The sequence below is a fragment of the Budorcas taxicolor genome, chromosome 7, assembly GCF_023091745.1.
Source record: "Budorcas taxicolor isolate Tak-1 chromosome 7, Takin1.1, whole genome shotgun sequence".
Lineage (NCBI taxonomy): Eukaryota > Metazoa > Chordata > Mammalia > Artiodactyla > Bovidae > Budorcas > Budorcas taxicolor.
Window position 1 is genome coordinate 45362067 of NC_068916.1, and position 18960 is coordinate 45381026.

Below are 18960 nucleotides of genomic sequence, written 5' to 3' on the forward strand. Positions count from 1 at the left end.
CCACCCCTGCAAATGCTGCACGCGGACTGGGAACACAGAGGCCAGACCCCGTGGGAAGAATTTCTTCTCACAGTTCCTTTAGTCATTTATGACTGAGGACCAAAATCACCACCTATAGGGCAGGGTGAAAACGCCCTTCACACAGAGCGAGTCACACAGCAGCTCAGTTTTTTCTAAGAGAGATTACTGGCAGGGTGTTGCTGGCGAAGTCGGTGATCCCTGGGGTCCTGGGTGGGTGGAGGTCTCAGTGAGGAGATCCAGTGTGGGCAAGGGAGAATCTGGCAACCACTCGGCCCCTGGGCCTCACATGTGTGGTCTCCTTGCTGGCTGCCACCAGCTGGCCTGTGGGGCCTGTCACTGAGTGGTAAAGACCTCTGGCCGGGAACCCAAGAGGCTGGATTCAAATCCAGATCTATCACTACTTGTTCTGAGACCTTGGGCAAGTCATTTTCCCTCTGCTGTCTTGCTGTTCCTCATCTGCACAGTCTGTACCCACAGATCACACAGTGGCTGGGAAGGCTCTGCAGGGTGGGACTCTGCAGGGTGCCAGGCCTGTAGGAGGCTGTCACTAGTAGGGGCTGCCACCTCTGTACCTGCACGTTCACCTTCTTCAGGACTTCTCCACAAAGCCTCTTGGTTTACCTCCCAGGGTAACAAAACCTCTGACCTCCTCAGATGCCGTCCTCCAAGAGCCCAGCTTTCCCTACTGCCTCAGACAGCCTGAGCTGATGCTGTGCCCCTGGCCTGCCTCAGCCCGCCCAGGGTCCCAGATGGCTGGGCACTGAGATCAACGAGCTGGGAGAGAGACTCCCTGGACCAGGGGATGCCCAGCCCCAGGGCTGCTGCAGTGTCCTCAAAAATGTGTCGCTGTATCAACTAGCAGCTCCGCTGCAGCAGCTCCCGGAAGCTTATATTTTCCTCTAAAAACATCCTGTCCTGAGGGGCGTTTACCTCAAAGAGGAAGAAGGAAAACAAAAGTAAACGAATGCATAGAAACCGCTGGAGGCTGTGGGCCAGGCCACTCAACTCAGTGAGGTTCCGCTAGCTCTGAGGGCGCCTCGGGGCTGGGCTGGGTCTAGAGCAGGCCTGTGGTTTGCCAAGGCTGCCTGTGGGTCTCCGGTCCTCACCTCTGCTGTGGCAGGGCCCCACTATCTGATGTCAGGACCAGGCAGCTGGTGGACTGGCCACAGGGGCCTGGTAGGGCTCTGTGCATCCCTGGCAAGGGCCCCGTGCTGGCGGGAGGACTGAAGCCTCCTGGTCTACTAGGGGGTGGCCCAGCCATCCCCCAGTCCCCCAGCTCCGCGGGCCACAGTGCCACAGCTCCATGCTCTGTTGGGGGCGGGGAGCTGGAGGGCCATCCCCTGGAGAGCGCCATGTTCTGGGCAGAAGGGCCCAGAGTAGGGGTGGGGATAAAAAGGCATGAGCCCAGCTAGGGTGTATCTGCAGAGGTGGGATCTGTGGGAGCCCACACGTCAAGGCTTGGCTGATACGCAGGTGAGTTCCCCTTAGGAAAGGGGATCTGCTTCCTTCCGGGAAGTTCACTCTCATTGTCCCAGGCCTTTGGGGGTGGGGGGTGGGGGTGGTTCCCACTCAGCAACTGGCCAGACTCCTTGGCACTTAAGCACCATCGATGATAGAGAGGCCTGGGGGAGCTGTGGTAGGCGCTAGGGGACCCTGGAGCTGGGAGGGGTCCAGAGGAACTGATCAAGACCAGAGTGGATGCTCAGGGGCACTCACAGAGTTGACACGTGTAGTTTCTGGCAATGCAGGGAAGAGAAGTGAGAACTGGAGAGGGCCTTATGAGCAGGGCCACTCTGTGGGATTACGCAGGGGATCTGGGCCAAGGAGTTGAGACCCAGCCTGCACTATGTTCCCCAAGCCGTGTGCCCTGATGTGGACCCAGGTGCCTCTCCAGAGGAGGTGCTTCTTCCAATTAGCACAAAGGTACTGTATGAACTTGGCAACCCTGGCTTTGACTGTCTGGAGAAAGAAGATGAGATGGAAGGCGGCACGGGTTCCCAGGTGCCAGGCAGGATGTCCCTGAGTCCCAGCAGTCGCCCAGCTCCTCCCAGCCTCCTGTGTGCTGCTGTGGTCCAGTGCTGCCTCATTCTCCCTAAACTCTGGCTTGTATTGGGCCCTGCCCACATACACTGCGAGAGGACCCAGCAAGTTGTGGACGATGGCTCTCCAGGCAGAGGGAACAGCCTCGCCCTTGAGCCAGCAGCCCTCAGTGGCTGGAGCAGAGGGACAGGAGGGGAGAGATGAGACTGTGTGTGACATCGCCGAAGACCCCGAGAGTCCTAAAGGGGTCCCCAGCACTGACTCGAGGGAGTATGTTTGAGCAACTTTCTCAGTGTCCCTCAGCCTCACTTCCCTCACATGTAAAATGGGAAGGATAATGCTGGCCTCAAATGAGCGTTTACAGTACTCAGCTTCATGTCTGTGCCCTTGGCACAGAGAGCAATCACTCTCAATAGGCTACCTTGTGTTCAAGGTGTGGATCTGACTCCTGTAGACTTGTCCCCAAAGGCCTTTCCCCAGCTTCAAATCAGGCATCAGGAATACCCTCCCCCGCCTTCTAGGAGCCAAGAGACTGGAGTCAGGTCCATGGTGGATGAGTGAGTAGGCATGCAGAAGTTCTGGGGCACCAGAATTTCTAGAGGCCTTTGTTTAAAAGTCTTAGTGAACAAGCCAAGTACAGACCCTGGAGAGGCAGAGAGGACCAACAAACCCCTTCTGCCCTCCAGGACCCCCAGCCACTCCTGCAGCAAGTAGGCACATCCACCTGCGGGGCTGCTGGAGCCCCTCCCAGGTCACAGCCCTTTCTAAGGAAGTGGCCCTTAGAGTGAGGTCAGGATGAGAAGGAATCTGGCAAAGAGTAGGAGGAAATATGGAAAGCTAGGAGGAGAGCGCAGCGTGCAGGCGGTAGGCAAAGGTGTTGAGGTGAAGTTGAGCTGGGTGCCTGGATAAGAGAAAAGCAGGCCTGTGAGGCTGGACAAGGCTGGGGTGTGGCTGTGAGAGGGTGAGGAGTGATGTGAGCTGGGGACCTGGGGGTCATGTCTTAAATACTGTTGTCAGGGAAGCTCCCAGTGCAGGGTCTCAGGACTTACAGGAGCATTTTTTAGGGTCAGGGAAGCACTGACTTGGGTGACTGACCAACTAGGCTGAAGCAGGGAGACTGATTTGAGGACTGGGGCTCCTTCCCCTGCTTCCCCTTGTCAGTCCACGACAGCCAGAGGGCCTCTGGAGCATGGTGGGTGGAAGGAAGCTCAGCTTTGCCATTTACAAATTGTGTGACGTTTGGCAAGCTATGTAATGTCTCTGCCTCAAGTTTCCTCATCTATCAAATGGGGATAATTACACCTTGTATCACAGGTTTGCTTTAGGAGTCTATGAGTTAAAATCTGCAAGGCGCTCAGAACTATGCCTGCACAGGGTACAGCTATGCCTCTCCTAATCATCTGCCATTGGCAGATGCTCTTTCTTCTAGCCGAGAACGTTCTTTTGCCTGATACATAGTAGGAGCTTAGTAAATACAGTCTGACTGAATGTGTCTGCTGATAGTGATCAACTGTGAATTCTGGTACAGTGTGTTTATGTGTGTGTTTGAGTAGGGGCAGGGAGGGTGGGGGTGCTTCTCCTGGCACAGTCCTCTGCCAAGGGGAGGCCTTCTTGGGAGGACCCTGTCAGGCTTCACACGCTCCCCACCCCCGCCAGGCTTGAGACCAGAGGAAGCAGCAACTTTCTTCGCTGGGAAAGTGTTGTGGGGCTCAAGCGTTTGGGGGTTTTCAGAGTCAACCGTCAGAGGCGAGGGAGTTTCTCTGCTGGCGGTGGCAAGGGCTCTCAGGGTGCACACAGCCTGTAAGCGGACCTCTGCGGTCTGCAGGGAAAATGCCGACTGTGTTTATTTTTCACCTGAGCCTGCAGGAAGTGGGGGTGGGGAGAGGGAGGCCGGAGCAGCCAGGCCCAAGCTCGCCTCCAGAGCAGGGGAGACCGACCTCAGGAGTCCCTCCTTTCCACCTCCTCCTGCCTGGCCCTGCCCTTGGGCCCCTTCCTAGCTCCAGCCTGCTCAACAGGAGGAAGACATATGAGGGCACCAGAGTGAGGAATCTCCAGCCATGGGCTAACCCCAGAAGGATGAGGACCCCCTTTGGGATGATGGGTTTTGAAGTGGCGTGGGAGGAACAGTAAGAGCAATGCCAAGGCAGGAAGGTCCGCCTGTGCTAAGGCCTCAGCAGGCATGGCCTCCCAGCCCAGGAGTCCTGGACTCGTCCTGAGTGCTGCAGTCTGGAGGGAAACGGGAAAGGGCTGGATGCAAAGGTCAAAACAAGGGTGTGGGAATGTACTGGTTAAGGAATACAGTCTGCTGTCGAGTCTGTCATTGGCTTATACATGCTACCATGAGTGCCCAGCTCTCTGCCTGCAGAGGTTAGAAGAGGCTGTGCCATCCAGATATTCAGGGACGAGGGGTGGCAGACAATCCATCAAGGCCTGCCTCCTTCCCTAGGAATGGGGCAGTCACCATCAGGGGAGGAGAGGAGCTCCAGTCACTAAGTTCCCCAGACGCAGGCCAGGCCCCAGGCAACTCCACCCTGCTGTCTGGGCAGCCTAGCCCTGAGACAGCCTTGTGCTGAGGCCGTGGAGCGGGACGTTCCGTTGGCCGAGGGGGGAATGGGGCACCAGGTCCTGCGCCAGACAGTTCCCACCCCCCAGCCACCACCACCAGGCGTGGAGGGGGCTGGGGAGTGAACTCAGAGGCAGCCTGCACGGACGTGGGAAGGACCGGCCAGGCCCTCAGTGCTCTGCCCTGGAGCCCTGGCACCTCGGGTCCTCCAGCTGCCCGCAGGTTCTCAGCGCCCCCTCTGCCCACCTGGCACCTCTCCTGTGGTTTGGCAGCAGCCTCCTGTTTAATGAGGCTTTTCCCCAGTTCCCAGGGAAGGTTGGTGGACAGGATGAGGCTTCAGTGCACCTGCCCCTGTTGGACACGTACATACCAGGCTTGAGGCTGAGCTAGATTCTGAGGGTTCCTCGGCTTAGAGTGAGCTGTGCTACATACAACATGGAGCTTAACTAGCCTGGCCGAGGAGGGTCAGCTCTAGCCATCTGTCAGGTCAGAGAGCTCTCTAGGACTTCTGGCCCATGCTAGCCGTCTGCAGGGAAGGTGGTTTGCTGAGAAATCCACTGTGGAGCCATCCTCTCCTTGCCTTGGAGCAGATACCGCCTCTCACCCTCCCAGCCCGGGAAGGGTAGCACTCTGGGACTGTCCTCCTAGAGCTGGCACCTTGGACCCCAGGCTCTGCTCCTAAGATTTCCCAAGCTCAGAGCTGCCCACTCCACCAGCCAGGCTTTTACCCGAGGGCTGAAAAGCCAGCACCAAGGTGGGATGGCAGGGCCTTCTCTGAAGCAGTTTAAACTTGAAAGCCCTATGGCCTGGAGGGACCTGTTCACTCCACCACCTGCGCTGGGCTCCAGGCATTTGTGCCCTTAAGATGGCAAATGGTGGGAGGCCCCCACCAAGGTCCCAGTTTCGTCTTCCCTCTGTGCCACGAGGCCTCGGATCTGGCTAATCCCTATCCTAGGAATTTATCAGGTTAAGGAGGCCACTGAGGTTTCTAGAAAGCTTTCTACCTTCATAGGCCCTGGGTTCCTGCCTCCATAATTCTAGGATAAAGCAGGATTTTTCCATCTGTGACCAATTAGGTAGCAGGGTTGAATAGGCTCATGCTTATTTTACAAGGAGCAAACTGGCCCTGGATCCTACAGAGGTAAGGTCACTGAAAAGGTCAGCAAGCCTGGCAGCTGTGCTTCCCAACCCACTTCATATCCTACTACTGCTGCTAAGTCGCCTCAGTCATGTCCGACTCTGGGTGACCCCATAGACGGCAGCCCACTAGGCCCCCCCCCCCCCCCCCCAATCCCTGGGATTCTCCAGGCAAGAACACTGGAGTGGGTTGCCATTTCCTTCTCCAATGCAGGAAAGTGAGAAGTGAAAGTGAAGTCGCTCAGTCGTGTCCGACTCTTAGCAACCCCATGGACTGTAGCCCACCAGGCTCCTCCATATCCTAGGGACACTTAAAAAATGACCACTGGAGTAACTGGAAGAGGTGGCTGGAGGCTAAAGCAATGAGGTAAAGTCCTGGACATAATGAGCAGGGAGAGAGGAAGGTGTTGGGGTTGGAGAGGTGATTAGGGTCTGACCTAGGGTGGTAGAGGCTGGGGAAGTCTGGAGCAGGCTCCAGGTTGACGAGGGACATGATGTGATTTATATGGCTGTGGATGGCGGAGCAGGAGACTGCTGCATTCGCCAGGTGGGAAGTGACTGTGGCTTAGACTGGGTGGGCACAGGGAGAGAGGAAGGGACGGTTGGGTTCTGATATATTTTGAAAGTAGAGCCATTAGGATTTGCTGACACACTAGAGGTGGAGTGTGAGAAAAAGGAGCATCAGAGATGACTCCAAGCTGTTTGGTCTCAGGAACTGGAAGGACGGAGTTGATATTAACTGAGGAATATGGAGAGGAATGTTTGGAGCAAAAAGTCAAAGGTTCTACTTTGGACGTGTTGCATTTGGGAGCATTTGGAGAGTAGCGTTCCGGGGAGAAGTAAAGGCTGCAGAGATACAGGTGTAGCGTCATCAGATGAAGTTTAAAGCCGTGAGCTTGGATGAGAGCACCCTTGTGAGGTGAGGATTGATAAAGAACTGAGGGCCACGCTTGGGTCAGGACAGGGAAATGATGAAGAGCCAGAAACAAGGCCAAGAAGGAGTGGCCTCAGAGGTTAGAAGACAATCAGGAAGTGTGGCATTCTGGAATCAAAGTGAAGAACCCACTGCGAGGAGGAGGGAGAAGTTAGTTGTGTTCAATGTGCCAAGAAGCCAGGTACAGTGAAGACTGAGAACTGACTGCTGCGTTCAGCAACGTGCAAGTCACTGGGGACCTTGACAAGTCATCTGGTGAAGGGACGGGGGCAAGAAGCTGGCTTGGATGAAGGGATAACAAGGGCTGAGGACTGGAGGTAGAGAACAAGGACTGCCCTGCTGAGATGTGCAATAAAGGGAAGCAAGAAATGAGGTGACACCCGGAACATTTACAGCTTGGAGAAATGGCAGTCTGCTGGTGCCCTGAGTGGGAATAAAGAGTGGTCTAGCACAGGGCCTGGCATGTGGCAAAAACTCAGTACATGAAGAAATCACACTCCCCACATATCCCATATCTGTCCCGGTTTCCTCTCTCTCCTGCCAGACACCTGCAGGCCCAAGAATCCTACATTCCACCTTCCATTCCCCCACACAATCCAAACCTGTTACTGTTGTCTGGGTCTGTGCTGGGAATAAAAGAGGACCTGAGAGTGACAGGACCTTCCTTTCCCCAGCTTGCTCAGAAAGCCTGGCCTTCGGTCACAGCAACCAAAACCTGGAAATGACATGGCCCTGTCATCAGTCTCCCCAAGTGATGCTGCCAGGCATGTCTGCCATCTCCAGGCAGACTTCCTTTGGCATAATAAGACCAAAGGGTCTGGCCCATGTGGGATCGGGCACCAGAGGGAAAGGGAAGGTACTATGAGTAGCGTTTCATCCTCACTCTTCAAGGTGAATGAGGGGCTTCTTACATGTCGTCATGACAGCCATTTGCGACAGGGTAACGGGTGCCCGGGTATGGCAATAAAGTTAGCTCCAGGAACTGAACCTAGTTGGCAGACTCTTTCTCAGGCTTCCAGTGGAGAGCTCTCAGAAAGCTCTCCTGCCTGCCCCAAGAGCTCAGGAGCAGGCTCTGGTCGGAGCTGAGGCATTGGCCTCAGGAAGTAGGTGTAGTGTCAAATCCATGCCAGCCACAAAGGAGCCAGCACTATTAGAACATTAATTCCTACCTTCCTGAGACATGCTGATTAGCCCTGGGATCTAAGACTCCTCCTGGTGGATGGCAGAGGGATGAGCGGGAGGCTGACAGGTGGTAATGTCGGCAACTTACCAAAGTCTGGGGGGAAGGGGGCAGCTTGTAGCCCAGCCTGAAGCTCCCCTGGAGGCAGGAATGTGGGGGAGATGGTGGCCAGGACTGCTGCAGACACGTGTGGGATCCTGTGCCCACCTGGGAACCTCCTGCCACGGCTACAGTGTGATTCATACCTGCCGGTCCCTTTAGCCTCACCTGGACTGCCAAGAGCCAGTGCCAAAGGACCTAAGCCAGGTCTTCCCACCAAGAGCTACCCTAACCTTCCCCAAAGCTGGTGATGAAGGGGTTATGAGCCGCATCCATCATACTGGCTACATTCATCCAGTGAGAAATTTCACTTATGGGCTGGGAAGAAGCCAAGACCACAATCTCTATAATCATTAGCGTCTTGCCCCAGATACGTCCCAAAGATACTTCTTCTGTGCCATGGGTTAGTGGTTGCTCATCTGTGAGCCCAGCCGGCAGCGTCCCCATAGGTGGGCTTTTACAAGTGGTGCTAACCTTGCGCTTTAGATGATGTCTCCAGGGCCAAGCCAGCAAAGGTGTGCACTGAGGATATGCAGAGCTGAGCCGTGGCCCTGAGCAGCACACTCCCTGTGGCTAGGTTTTGATGGGGAGCCCCCGTCCCAGCCTGAATGAGTCATCTCATGACAAATCCATGTGACCAGTGTGAAAAGTAAGAGTCCTGTGGTGCCGAGGAAACAGGAAGTGTGGAGGCTGGGTGGGTTGGCTCTGGAGGGAGCCTAGCCACACCTGGAGCCAGCTTGCTCCACCTCCCTTGAGAAAGAAAAGGCCCCCTCCACTGTCATAAAATCCTCTTAAGTGGTGGCTCCAGAGGGTCAGACAAAAGCCCCTCAGTCTGGGGGCCAGAGGAGAAAAGCAAGCTCTAGGCTGTCCTAAGGCTGAAGGCTTGTGAGCAACTCACCAGACAAGCAATTGGGCCTCAGAGAAACTGGGGGATCTCTGAAACCAAGAGACAGGAAGAATTTCCTGGGCAGGGGGAAAATGCCTCCTAGAGCTGAGGGCAAAGAAAAACTGAGACTCTCTGGGAGATTGGACTTGAGTAAAGTCTGGGGCGAGGGTGGTGGAGAGGGGCAACAGAGCCACTGGACACAGGGTGGCTTGAGTGGGGTTCTGTCCAGTGAAGCCTGTGGTTTTGACCACCTCCACTTTGCTCTGATGGTTGGGCTACCCCCACACAGCAAATTGGGACTTTGCTCATATGTGCACCCCAGTCCTGTGCCTTCCTCGGGTCTCCCACATTCACCCACCCACCCTCCTTGTTTTTCAGAACAAGGCCAGTCAGCCTTCCCATGGCGTCCCCCAACTTTCTCCTCTCTATGACCATTTCAGCAGCCCACACCCCACACCTGCACCAGCTGACATCAGCCAGAAGCAAGGTATGGATCCTGGATGGGAAGGGCCCAACAAGACCCAGAGGAGTGGCGGGGAAAGGGGATCAAGTCCCTGCCTTCTGAGAGCAAGAGGCTAGACCCTTTTTTGAAGGCACCAAAGGGTTGGGCAAGATGGTACCAGGTCAAAATTTGAAGGTTTGAGGTTTAGGTAGGAGACTAAGTCCTAAGTGGCTAACCAGTGCCAGTATGGGAGTAGGCCTCTGTGTGAAGATGATAAATAGAGAACTTGTAGTCTTTCCCTCCCCACAGTGAGAAAATGGAAAGTGGTGGTTGTGATGGCTGATTCACCTCAGCCTCGGGCAAAGTCATTCTGAAATCAGCCACTGTCGGCTGTGGGAAACCTGCTGACTCAACCCTGGGGAGGAGGGGGCAAGAGCAATGGGTGGAGCCCTGGGTCCCTAGGCTCCTGGGCCAAGGGGTCTGCCTCCTGCCCAGAAAGCCAGGCTAGAGACCCCAGCAGAGAGGCCCCAGTTGTAGATAAGCAATGAGCCAGGGCGTGGCAAGGTTTGGTCTTCCACTCCTTCATGACTCCAGCTCTGCCACTACCCAGCCACTGTCCACAAGCAAGTCACACCAACCATCTGCCCTTGTGCCCACAGTCTGCAGATGGGGCACTCTGATCACACCAGGCTAGTCCTAAAAAGACCAGTATGTCTGGGCCTCTAGCACAGGGACACAGGATCTTGAGGACCCCACAGGAGGCTCTAGGATGCAGGAACCAGCTGGAGTGGCTTCTAGGTCAGGCTAGCTCACTTACTCTGCCTCTCTCCCCTGCAGGAGTTCACAGGCCTCTGCAGACCCCTGACCTCTCTGGCTTCTACTCTCTGACCTCAGGCAGCATGGGACAGCTCCCCCACACTGTGAGCTGGTAAGTGAGGGCTCACTGGGAAAGGGGCCCCTTGTGCTGGCTGGACCCATACCCGCCCTTCCACTTTCCTCCTCCACTCTTCTGTGCTGAGCACCTTGCTGCCAGCTCTATACAGGTAACGGGTTGGCCAGCGCCTCTAGCCATACCTCAGCCAGCCACACAAACTCCCTTTGGAAAGGCAGGAGACCCAGCCCTGTCATGCTCCGCCTTAATGTCTGAGACTTGAATGGGGGAACCCTGGGCTGTTTAGGGTCATATGAGTGTGTGAGATAGAAAGGCAGGCCTGAGCAGGGAGGTGGCAGCTTGCAGGGACACAGGAGAGGCCCCTGTTTCTCAGTGGCCTGGCGGACAGGGGGATGCTACCCACTCGTCTGTGTCTGCTGCCGGCTGGTCCCCTCCTTGGCAGAGCTGCTTGAAGGTCAGGGTCCGTCTTTGCCCGTATGGTGCCAGCTTCAGTCCAAACTCCTGGCAGCCTGCTTGTAGAGTCCACTAATGCTGGGCCAGGAAAAGCCAGCCTGGATCCTATGCAGCAAATCCAACCATGAGCCAAAGGGCCTGTCTTTGGCTGGAGCAGGGTCTTGGCAGGGTATGTGACCTTTTGCTCATCAACCGCAGTTTGACCGAGGCAGGTCTCTGGCCTCTCTAGGTTGGGACAGTCACCCAAAAGTAGAAAAGGTTGGCTTCCCTGGGCCTGCCTGCCTCTTTCTACTTGTCGTTTATCCACATTCAGCTCACTCTTCCATGTCCAGATTCTCTCTGGATAAAGCTCCACCTTGAATACAAATCAGGACTACCCCTAGGATTGACGTGTGGCAGGCAAGCTCTGGGCACCAGAGAAGCACTGCTGCAGCAGGTTGATCCTCAGGTCCCTGCCCTCTCATATCTCAGTCCACCTTGTGTACAACTCAGACAAGAGGCCAGTTACAAAGCATGGGAGCAGTGCTTTGATTGAGGGCTGTAGAAGCCTGGGGGGACACCTCGTCCAGCTTGGGATTCCCAGGGCTGTTTCAGAAGAAAGGCTGTTTTGGCCAAGTAAGACCTTGACAGATGACCAGGAGTTTGAAGCAAAGTGGGACAGAACAATCCTAAGTGTTAACAGTGGGCATGAAGGTCCTATTGGCAGGTATGGAAATATCAAGCCCAAATTTCACAAGATGAGACTGGAGGGGACCCAGGGATCTTCTAAGCTCAGTGCCAGGAGAGTGCTGCCATTTCTGGCCCTTAGACACTAGTAGAAAGGTTAGCTTGCAGAGGGAAAGGTTGCCCTCTGGTGGCAGATGTTTAAAACATACACTAGAGTGGTCCAAGTGGAAGCCAGTTTACCTTATTACACTAGGGGTCAGGCCTGAGCACAGTGGGGAACTCCTTCCCCACATCTGGCCAGTAGTCAGACTAACAGTTGGCCAGTAGCCAGACTGCTAACAGCTATCTCTCCCAACCACAGGCCCAGCCCTCCTCTCTACCCCCTGTCCCCTTCCTGCGGATATAGACAGCACTTCCCTGCCCCCACCGCAGCCCCTGGCGCCCCCTACCCCAGGTGAGTCCCCCACCCTGCAGCTAGGCTCCTGCTTCCTGTTGCCCAGGCTTCAGTGCCCACAAGAGGCTATGCCCAGACCAGTGCTTGCCCTCTTGTCGTCTGTCCATCCGTCCGTCTGTCATTCTCCAGCCCCGAGCTGCCCTGTGACTGAGTGAAGCCAGTGGGAGTGTAGGAGGCTTAAGCCCAAGTCATACTGTGCAAAGCACCAGAGCAGCCAGAGAGCGTGCAGGCACACGTGTGCAGGTGTGTGCACACTCACCTCTTGTGCATCCCGAAAAGGGTCAGGACACCTCTCTTGGACATTCCTGGAGCTCTGTCCAAACTGAGGCAGCACCTTTTACATGTCTTAGGGGCCACCTGCTCAGTGACTCCATACTGTACAAGTGGGAACTATGTGTCCATGTGTGTCCTCTCACTTAGCTCACTTCCTCGGAGACAGACCTGTCCAGGGATGGAACAGGTTTGTCAGCAGACACTTCTAGACCTACTGGAGCCGCCAGCCCAGGGTGGGAGGGAGAGATATAGCAGCTATCTGGGTGAAGGGGAAGCCCCAAGGAGACCCAGCCATGTCTGACGAGTCAGGACAAGCTGAGGACAGCTCTTGAGCGAGGGGGACAAAGATAACAGCAACCAGCCGGAGATGGCTGAGGGGCAGGAAGTGATGGGAAATGGGGTGTGGAACGGGTGTGCAATCCCTAGGAAGAAGCCTGGGTTTTATTCTATGAGCATTAGGGGAACAGCACTCAAGTGCTGTTGTATGGAGGGAGACCTGGAGAGGTCAATGAGGAAAGGAAGGAAGCCCACAGGGGAGCTGCAGGTTGAGGCTGAGCTGGTGAGAGCAGATGAGAAGGGGACAGATTCACAAGTTATTCAGGACGCCAGGAAGCACCTGAATCTGCTGCACATGTAGATTCTCGCAGTGTCTGGGCAGTGCTGGGAGCAGGTGTCTGTATTTCTGTGTCTTGTATGCAGCCAGTGGAGTTGGGTGACCGTTCGCCTGTCCTCGCGTGCTGTGCAGCGGCCTCTGTGTGTCCACAGATCTGGGCCGTGATGCCTGGCTCAGCGTTAACTCTTCTTTTGCCTCTAGGTTCACCCATCCACCCCTGATGCTAGGTTCTGGTGTCCCTGGTCACCCCGCAGCCATCCCCCACCCAGCCATCGTACCCTCTTCAGGGAAGCAGGAGCTGCAGCCCTATGACCGCAGCCTGTGAGTGAACAAACACTTGGGGGCGGGGAGGGAAAATAAGCAGACCCCAGGACACACATTCCTCTCACCAGGGCCAAGCCCTCCCTCCAGGGACTGCCAGATCCCCTGTCAAGCCATCTTGTGGCAGTTTACCACTGACCACTGTTTTTTTGACCCTCAGAAGCAGAAGTGGGGTGGATGGAATGGGGAACAAGGATTTAGTTTGAGCCCAGAGAGGAGGGGCTTTCCTTACTTAGCTACAAAATTCCTATAAGGAACAATAGTGAGCTCCGCTCACCTACTCTGGGGCAGCTAAAATAAGATACCATTTACAAAACCCTAGTATATCTACCCAATCACAGACAGAGACAGACAGACACAAGGGACACGAGAGGGGCGCATTAGGTGCACACCGTGAGGGCTCCTGAGTGTTCACATGTCCCTCAGGAAAGCTCAAGCAGACTCTAAGGCAGAGAAGGAAGCCAAGAAGCCGACCATCAAGAAGCCACTCAACGCCTTCATGCTATACATGAAGGAGATGAGAGCCAAAGTCATTGCGGAATGCACGCTCAAGGAGAGCGCTGCCATCAACCAGATCCTGGGCCGTCGGGTGAGGCCGCGGGGGCAAGAGGGCTGGTAGGGGTGACTACCCTGACTACCTTCACGCTGAGCAGCCTGCCAACTCTGATGCATCCTCCATCTGCCCCCCTTCCCCACTGCAGTGGCACGCACTGTCCCGGGAAGAGCAGGCCAAGTATTACGAGCTGGCCCGCAAGGAGAGGCAGCTGCACATGCAGCTATACCCAGGCTGGTCGGCGCGGGACAACTACGTGAGTGGCCAGACACACGCAGTAGGGGAGCCTTCTGCATGCCATACCCCAGAGGAAGTCAGGACTGCTGTCCTGAAGGCACACAGGAGGAGGGGACAGGGTGGAGCAGAGGCTCAAGACTTTTGATGGCTAGCTCAGGAGAGGCTCAGATGAGGGGAGCCGGCCCTGAAGGCAGACTCACATCCGTCCCCTCCCCAGGATGTGCTTCCACACAGGGCCGTTGTGCAGTATTTGACTAGGTCAGCACAAAGAGGAAAATGAGCCTGAAGTCACCTCCTCCTTCAAAATGGAAGCCAGTGTGGGGAAGGGAGGAGGAGCCCCTAATTTCCCTGTGGTTACCTAGCAAAAACTGGTGTCAAGAAAACACCAGGGCCCCAGGTCAGGTCAGAGGGGATGGTGGGCCGGGAACCCCAGGGGCAGCCAGACTAGGCAGTAGGCTGCAGGTGTCCCAACTCCCATCCAGAGTCCTGAGCATCCACTTTGTTCCCTGCAGGGGAAGAAGAAGAGACGGTCGAGGGAAAAGCACCAAGAATCCAACTCAGGTGAGGCCTTCCCTCAGAGCTAGGCCTGCACCTCACAAATCAAAGCCCCACCAGAGAAAGAGCTGCACTAGATCCCAGGGAGTTCAGATGGTCAAGAATCTGCCTTCCATGCAGGAGACCCAGGTTTGATCCCTGGGTCGGGACGATCCCCTGGAGAAGGGAACAGCAACCCACTCCAGTATTCTTGCCTGGAGAACCCCGTGGACAGAGGAGACTGGCACCATGAGTGGACACACAGAGTTGGACATGGCTGAGTGACTAATACTCTTTGCTATTTTAAGTCCCAGGGAAGACCAGCAGAATTTTATTTTTGGCTGGGCTGGGCCTTCATTTCCGCCTAAGGGCACAGGCTCTAGGGCATGCAGGGTTCGGTAGCTGTGGCTCCCCAGCTTGCGAGCACCAGCTCAACAGTTGTGGTGCACAGGCTTAGTTGCCCTGCAGCACGTGGGATCTTCCCAGAACAGGGATCAAACCCATGTCTCCTGCACTGCCAGTGAATTCTTTATCACTGAGCCACCAGGGAAGCCCGAAGCCATTTCTTGCAGCAATGGTTTGTGACCCACCACAAACACACACTCCTTTGTAAGCCCTCCTAACAGCCACCCTCTGCCAGAGAACCTAGTAAGGAACTGAGTGTGTGAATCAAGGCTAAACCCAAACACTGCATCCAGATTAGTCCGTGGAGGTCTCTGGGTGGAGTGCGAGCCACGCTCCAGGCCTGAGCCCTATGGTCACACAGCCTGTTGGCTGGTGCCTAGTAAGTTCTCTATTGCCCCACCCCTCTTTGTCGTGGAGGTGCCAAGTACACTCCATGAGGACCCAGGAAAGCCATACCCTGCTCTAGGTAATCTTCCTGTGGGTGAATTCCTGACCCAACTCTGATAATTCACACTCCACATCCATGAATGACTTTCTCGGTTGTGCTGCCCCCACACAGGAGGCTAGCACTGGGGCTCAATAGAGTCCTCAGTCTTTTCTCTAAATTGGACAATGTTCAATTGTGTGTAGCATAGGCTTTAAGCTATAACATAGGGGAAATCAGTCAGGCAGGACTGGGCACTGGCAAAGCTGAAGAAAAACTGACGGCTAAAATAGATGGATAAAATGGGCAAGACCTTGGGGGAGGGGATGGGAAGCCCTAAGGCAGAAGCTTGATCCCCATGGGCCCCTCAGGCCCTTCTCTCAGCCCCTTTGCTGCAGGGGGCCCCACAAGGCAGAGAGGAGCCGGCCTGATAGGGTCTGCTCCCTTCCACCCCCACCATTTTTCCCCTGCCTCTATACTGCCAGCTGGGTGCCAGCCTTTTCTGATACCTTGGCTTTGGGCCCTTGGCCTCCCACTAAGACTGGACAGGCCATGGAGAGGCCCTTGCCTGTAGGGACTGTGGGGTATCTGTGACTGGCTAACACTGATATTACCTCTTCTTTCTGGGCCCTGCTCTGCCCTGCTGCCTGCCTGCTCGCCCTCTGCCCTGCTCTGCCCCTCTGGCATGGCTGTGAGCAGACCCTGGCTCGCCTAAGAAATGCCGTGCTCGCTTTGGCCTCAACCAGCAGACGGATTGGTGTGGTCCGTGCAGGTGGGTTTGTCCCCACCACCACCCTCCCTTTGCTTCAAGCTGCTTCCCTGACTCTGCAGATTCTGCTGGGCCTGCTGTCCTCCTTTGGCCTCTAGCCCCCCAACATACCCACAGACTGGGAAGCCAATGCCTCCTAAGAATGAGAATGAACACAGCTTCTGAGGAAGATCACTTGGGTCTAAGTGGAAGGAACAGGAGAGAATATCCTAGATGGAAGGAAAGGCAGGCTTAAAAGGCATCTCTGGGGCCTGGTGCCCAGGGTTCCCTGGTAATGGCTGCCTGGTGCTAATCAGGCCGAGCAGGCCCATATTAGACAAATCTCACACACAGCATTTAAGTGGCTCAAGCCCGTCCCCAGGCCTCGGCGTCATCGTGGTCCACCAGCTCCTTCACGTCAAATTGGGATCCCTGTTGTACCATACTGAGCCTCAAATCTAAGAACAGCAAAGTAGTACTGCAGTAGAGAATAACCTGAATAAGGCAAATGCACAATAGCCATGTGACCTACTGAGACCAGATGTAGGGAGAGGTTAACACAGGTACCCTTGGCACCATACTCAGATCCTATGGCATTAAACCTGTGTTTCACCATACAATATTTGTATATGGGAAAAGAAAATATACCTACCAAATATACCTATATTAGGCTCAGGCCAGGCCTGCCAGGGCCAAGGCTGAGGCTGCTCCAGGCAGTAAGTTCACTGACTCTAAGGAATACTTGTTCAGCCCCGAAGGGTACCCCCACGTTCCCTGTCCAAGAACAAAGAGGAATTTGGGGGAATAAGTGTATGTACATATGTATACATGATGGTAGGCAGCCCTGTCCTCAAACAGAAAATAAGATGGTAGGAATAGGTGAGGCAATTCCCTTTCTTCCCCTTCTCTGCTCCTAGCCTAGCTCTAAGTATCTGACATGCTCAGGGCTAGAAGCCACAAGCACACGTTAATCAGATCTGAGCTTCACAAACACGTGAAGCAAGCTGCAACAGCCTAGACTGGGAGACAGCTGTCCTGGAAGACAGCAGGCAGCCCACACATGGAGCTACAAAAGGTCCCTGTGCCATCTAGTGGCTCTGTTGGGAACTGCACCTGTCCACGGTCTGGGCCAGGCCCAGCAGTTGCCATGCTAAGTCCTAAGGCATAGGCATATGTATGTAAGTCATGGGGAGATAGGCCTGTGCAAGGACAGCATTTTTTGGTTGTGGTGTATGACTATGAATTCACCCTCTGTTTACAGATAACTCTCTTCACTATTCCTAGGAGGAAAAAGAAATGCATTCGGTACTTACCCGGAGAAGGCCGCTGCCCCAGCCCCGTTCCTTCCGATGACAGTGCTCTAGGCTGCCCCAGGTCCCCAACTCCCCAGGATTCGCCCTCGTACCTCCTGCTGCCCCACCTCCCCACAGAACTGCTTGCTAGCCCTGCAGAACCAGCGCCTACATCACCAGGCCTCTCAGCCACTCTCAGCCTCTCAGCCCCCTCAGAGCGACCAGCAGAGTACACAGGTACAGCAACAGGAATCTCAGAGACAGGCAGCCTAGTATGCACAGGACACATGGCTTCCTCCAGGGGCTCACCCTCTGAGAGGAGACGACAGAGTCCCAAAGCAGGTGGAAACCGGCCAGGGGGCCTGTTGGCTCCCTCCCACAGCTCAGGCCCTGGAGATTTCAGAGTCTGCACAACTTCTGCCTAAACCTGGGGCCCTCAATTCAAACTGCTCCAAGTGATGGGAATCAGATCTGTGTTGTGTCATTTCGTCAGGGGCATCCCCCATGCCTAGGGCAGGCTCCCTCCCTCTGTCTTGACAGCCAGATGCCCCTGCCCCCCCTTGCTTTTCCTCTATAGGTCATAGATGGACTGGACTGAGCCCAGCTGCTTTCCGTACTCATCCCCTCCACCACTGCCCCACCTTCCCTGTACCAGATACTTCATGGACCAAGAACCAGCTGGTTTACCAAACAACATGTAAGCATGGTCACAACCACAAAGCTCAAGATGACACTGCTTCTCTCTTAAGGGCCTGGAGAAGCCCTGTTTACAGAAATCCATCTGCTATCTGTAAGCTGAACCAAGGGAAGCTTCTGCCCACATTCTTTTTAGCAGCTTTCAATAAGTGAATGGAATAGGTTAGATTTAGGCCTATCAGCCCAGCAACTGGAATAACCTGACACTACCTTACAGGCAAGTGTGGGTGGTGAGCGTTTGTGGCTATAGTTCAAATTACTTGGAAATGTTTCCTGAGAAATTCAACCCCCTAAGGTGAAGGTGAAGTCGCTCAGTCGTGTCCGACTCTTTGCGACCCCGTGGACTGTAACCTACTAGAAGCCCTGATACCTAATGCCCTAGTCACTGGTTCAAGTCAGTTGTGGCTCAAAACCAGTGTGCATCCTTCCCCACTTCTGACAGCCTTGTCCACAGATCCAGTTCTAGCTTATCCACATCAGTCTAGCCAGCTCTTTAGACAGCTGTAAGAAAGGGCAAACCAAACCTCAGGACAGCCAGTACCTATTTTCCAGCGTGTAAGCAGGCCAGCTTCAGTTTCCCTATGGGGCTGCAGGAAGGAAGACCATACAACTAAAGCAGGAGCCCAGAAAACCTCTAGTGGTGAACATCGGGTTTTCACCACAGCCTACTTTAACCCATTTCTGAGCCAAGCTTCAACCCTGAGCCTTAAAAAACAAACATTTAATTTAATTTAGTTTTTTTTTCTTTTTGCCTCCACTTTACTGTACGTAGCCTGAATCCAAAGAGAAAGGGCTATCCTTGTACCCACACACACCCCTCAACAAAAGCCTAGTTCCTACTTTAGCCACTGGCTTCTCAGAATCCAAAGATCGTATGTTCTAGTGTAGTGCTGCAAGAAGTCTTGAGAGAAAAAAGGACCATTGTAATATTCAAGATATTTTTGTATTGTTAATGCATATCACAGAAAAACTTTGATATGAGAATAAAGATACTTTTTACTGGGTTTCTTTTTCAAATCCTGCCTCTGAACAATAAGCTGTTTCACTGACAGTAAGCCACTTGTTTCTTTTCCACAGTCACAAAACTGTGGGTTTCT

The 18960-nt window shown here is 54.6% G+C and overlaps 1 protein-coding gene across 1 annotated transcript in view; it reads left to right on the forward strand.

The window, feature by feature from the left end:
- The window catches only part of TCF7 (transcription factor 7), a 30564-nt gene extending 13193 nt beyond the window's left edge, over positions 1–17371 (forward strand). The window contains exons 4-11 of the mRNA XM_052643294.1: positions 9239–9347; positions 10140–10230; positions 11675–11767; positions 12855–12974; positions 13401–13563; positions 13676–13783; positions 14277–14325; positions 17160–17371. Of these exons, the coding sequence (XP_052499254.1) occupies positions 9239–9347; positions 10140–10230; positions 11675–11767; positions 12855–12974; positions 13401–13563; positions 13676–13783; positions 14277–14325; positions 17160–17239 (813 nt within the window). The 3' untranslated portion in view covers positions 17240–17371. The remainder of the gene's footprint in view (positions 1–9238; positions 9348–10139; positions 10231–11674; positions 11768–12854; positions 12975–13400; positions 13564–13675; positions 13784–14276; positions 14326–17159) is intronic.
- Positions 17372–18960: the final 1589 nt, after the last annotated feature.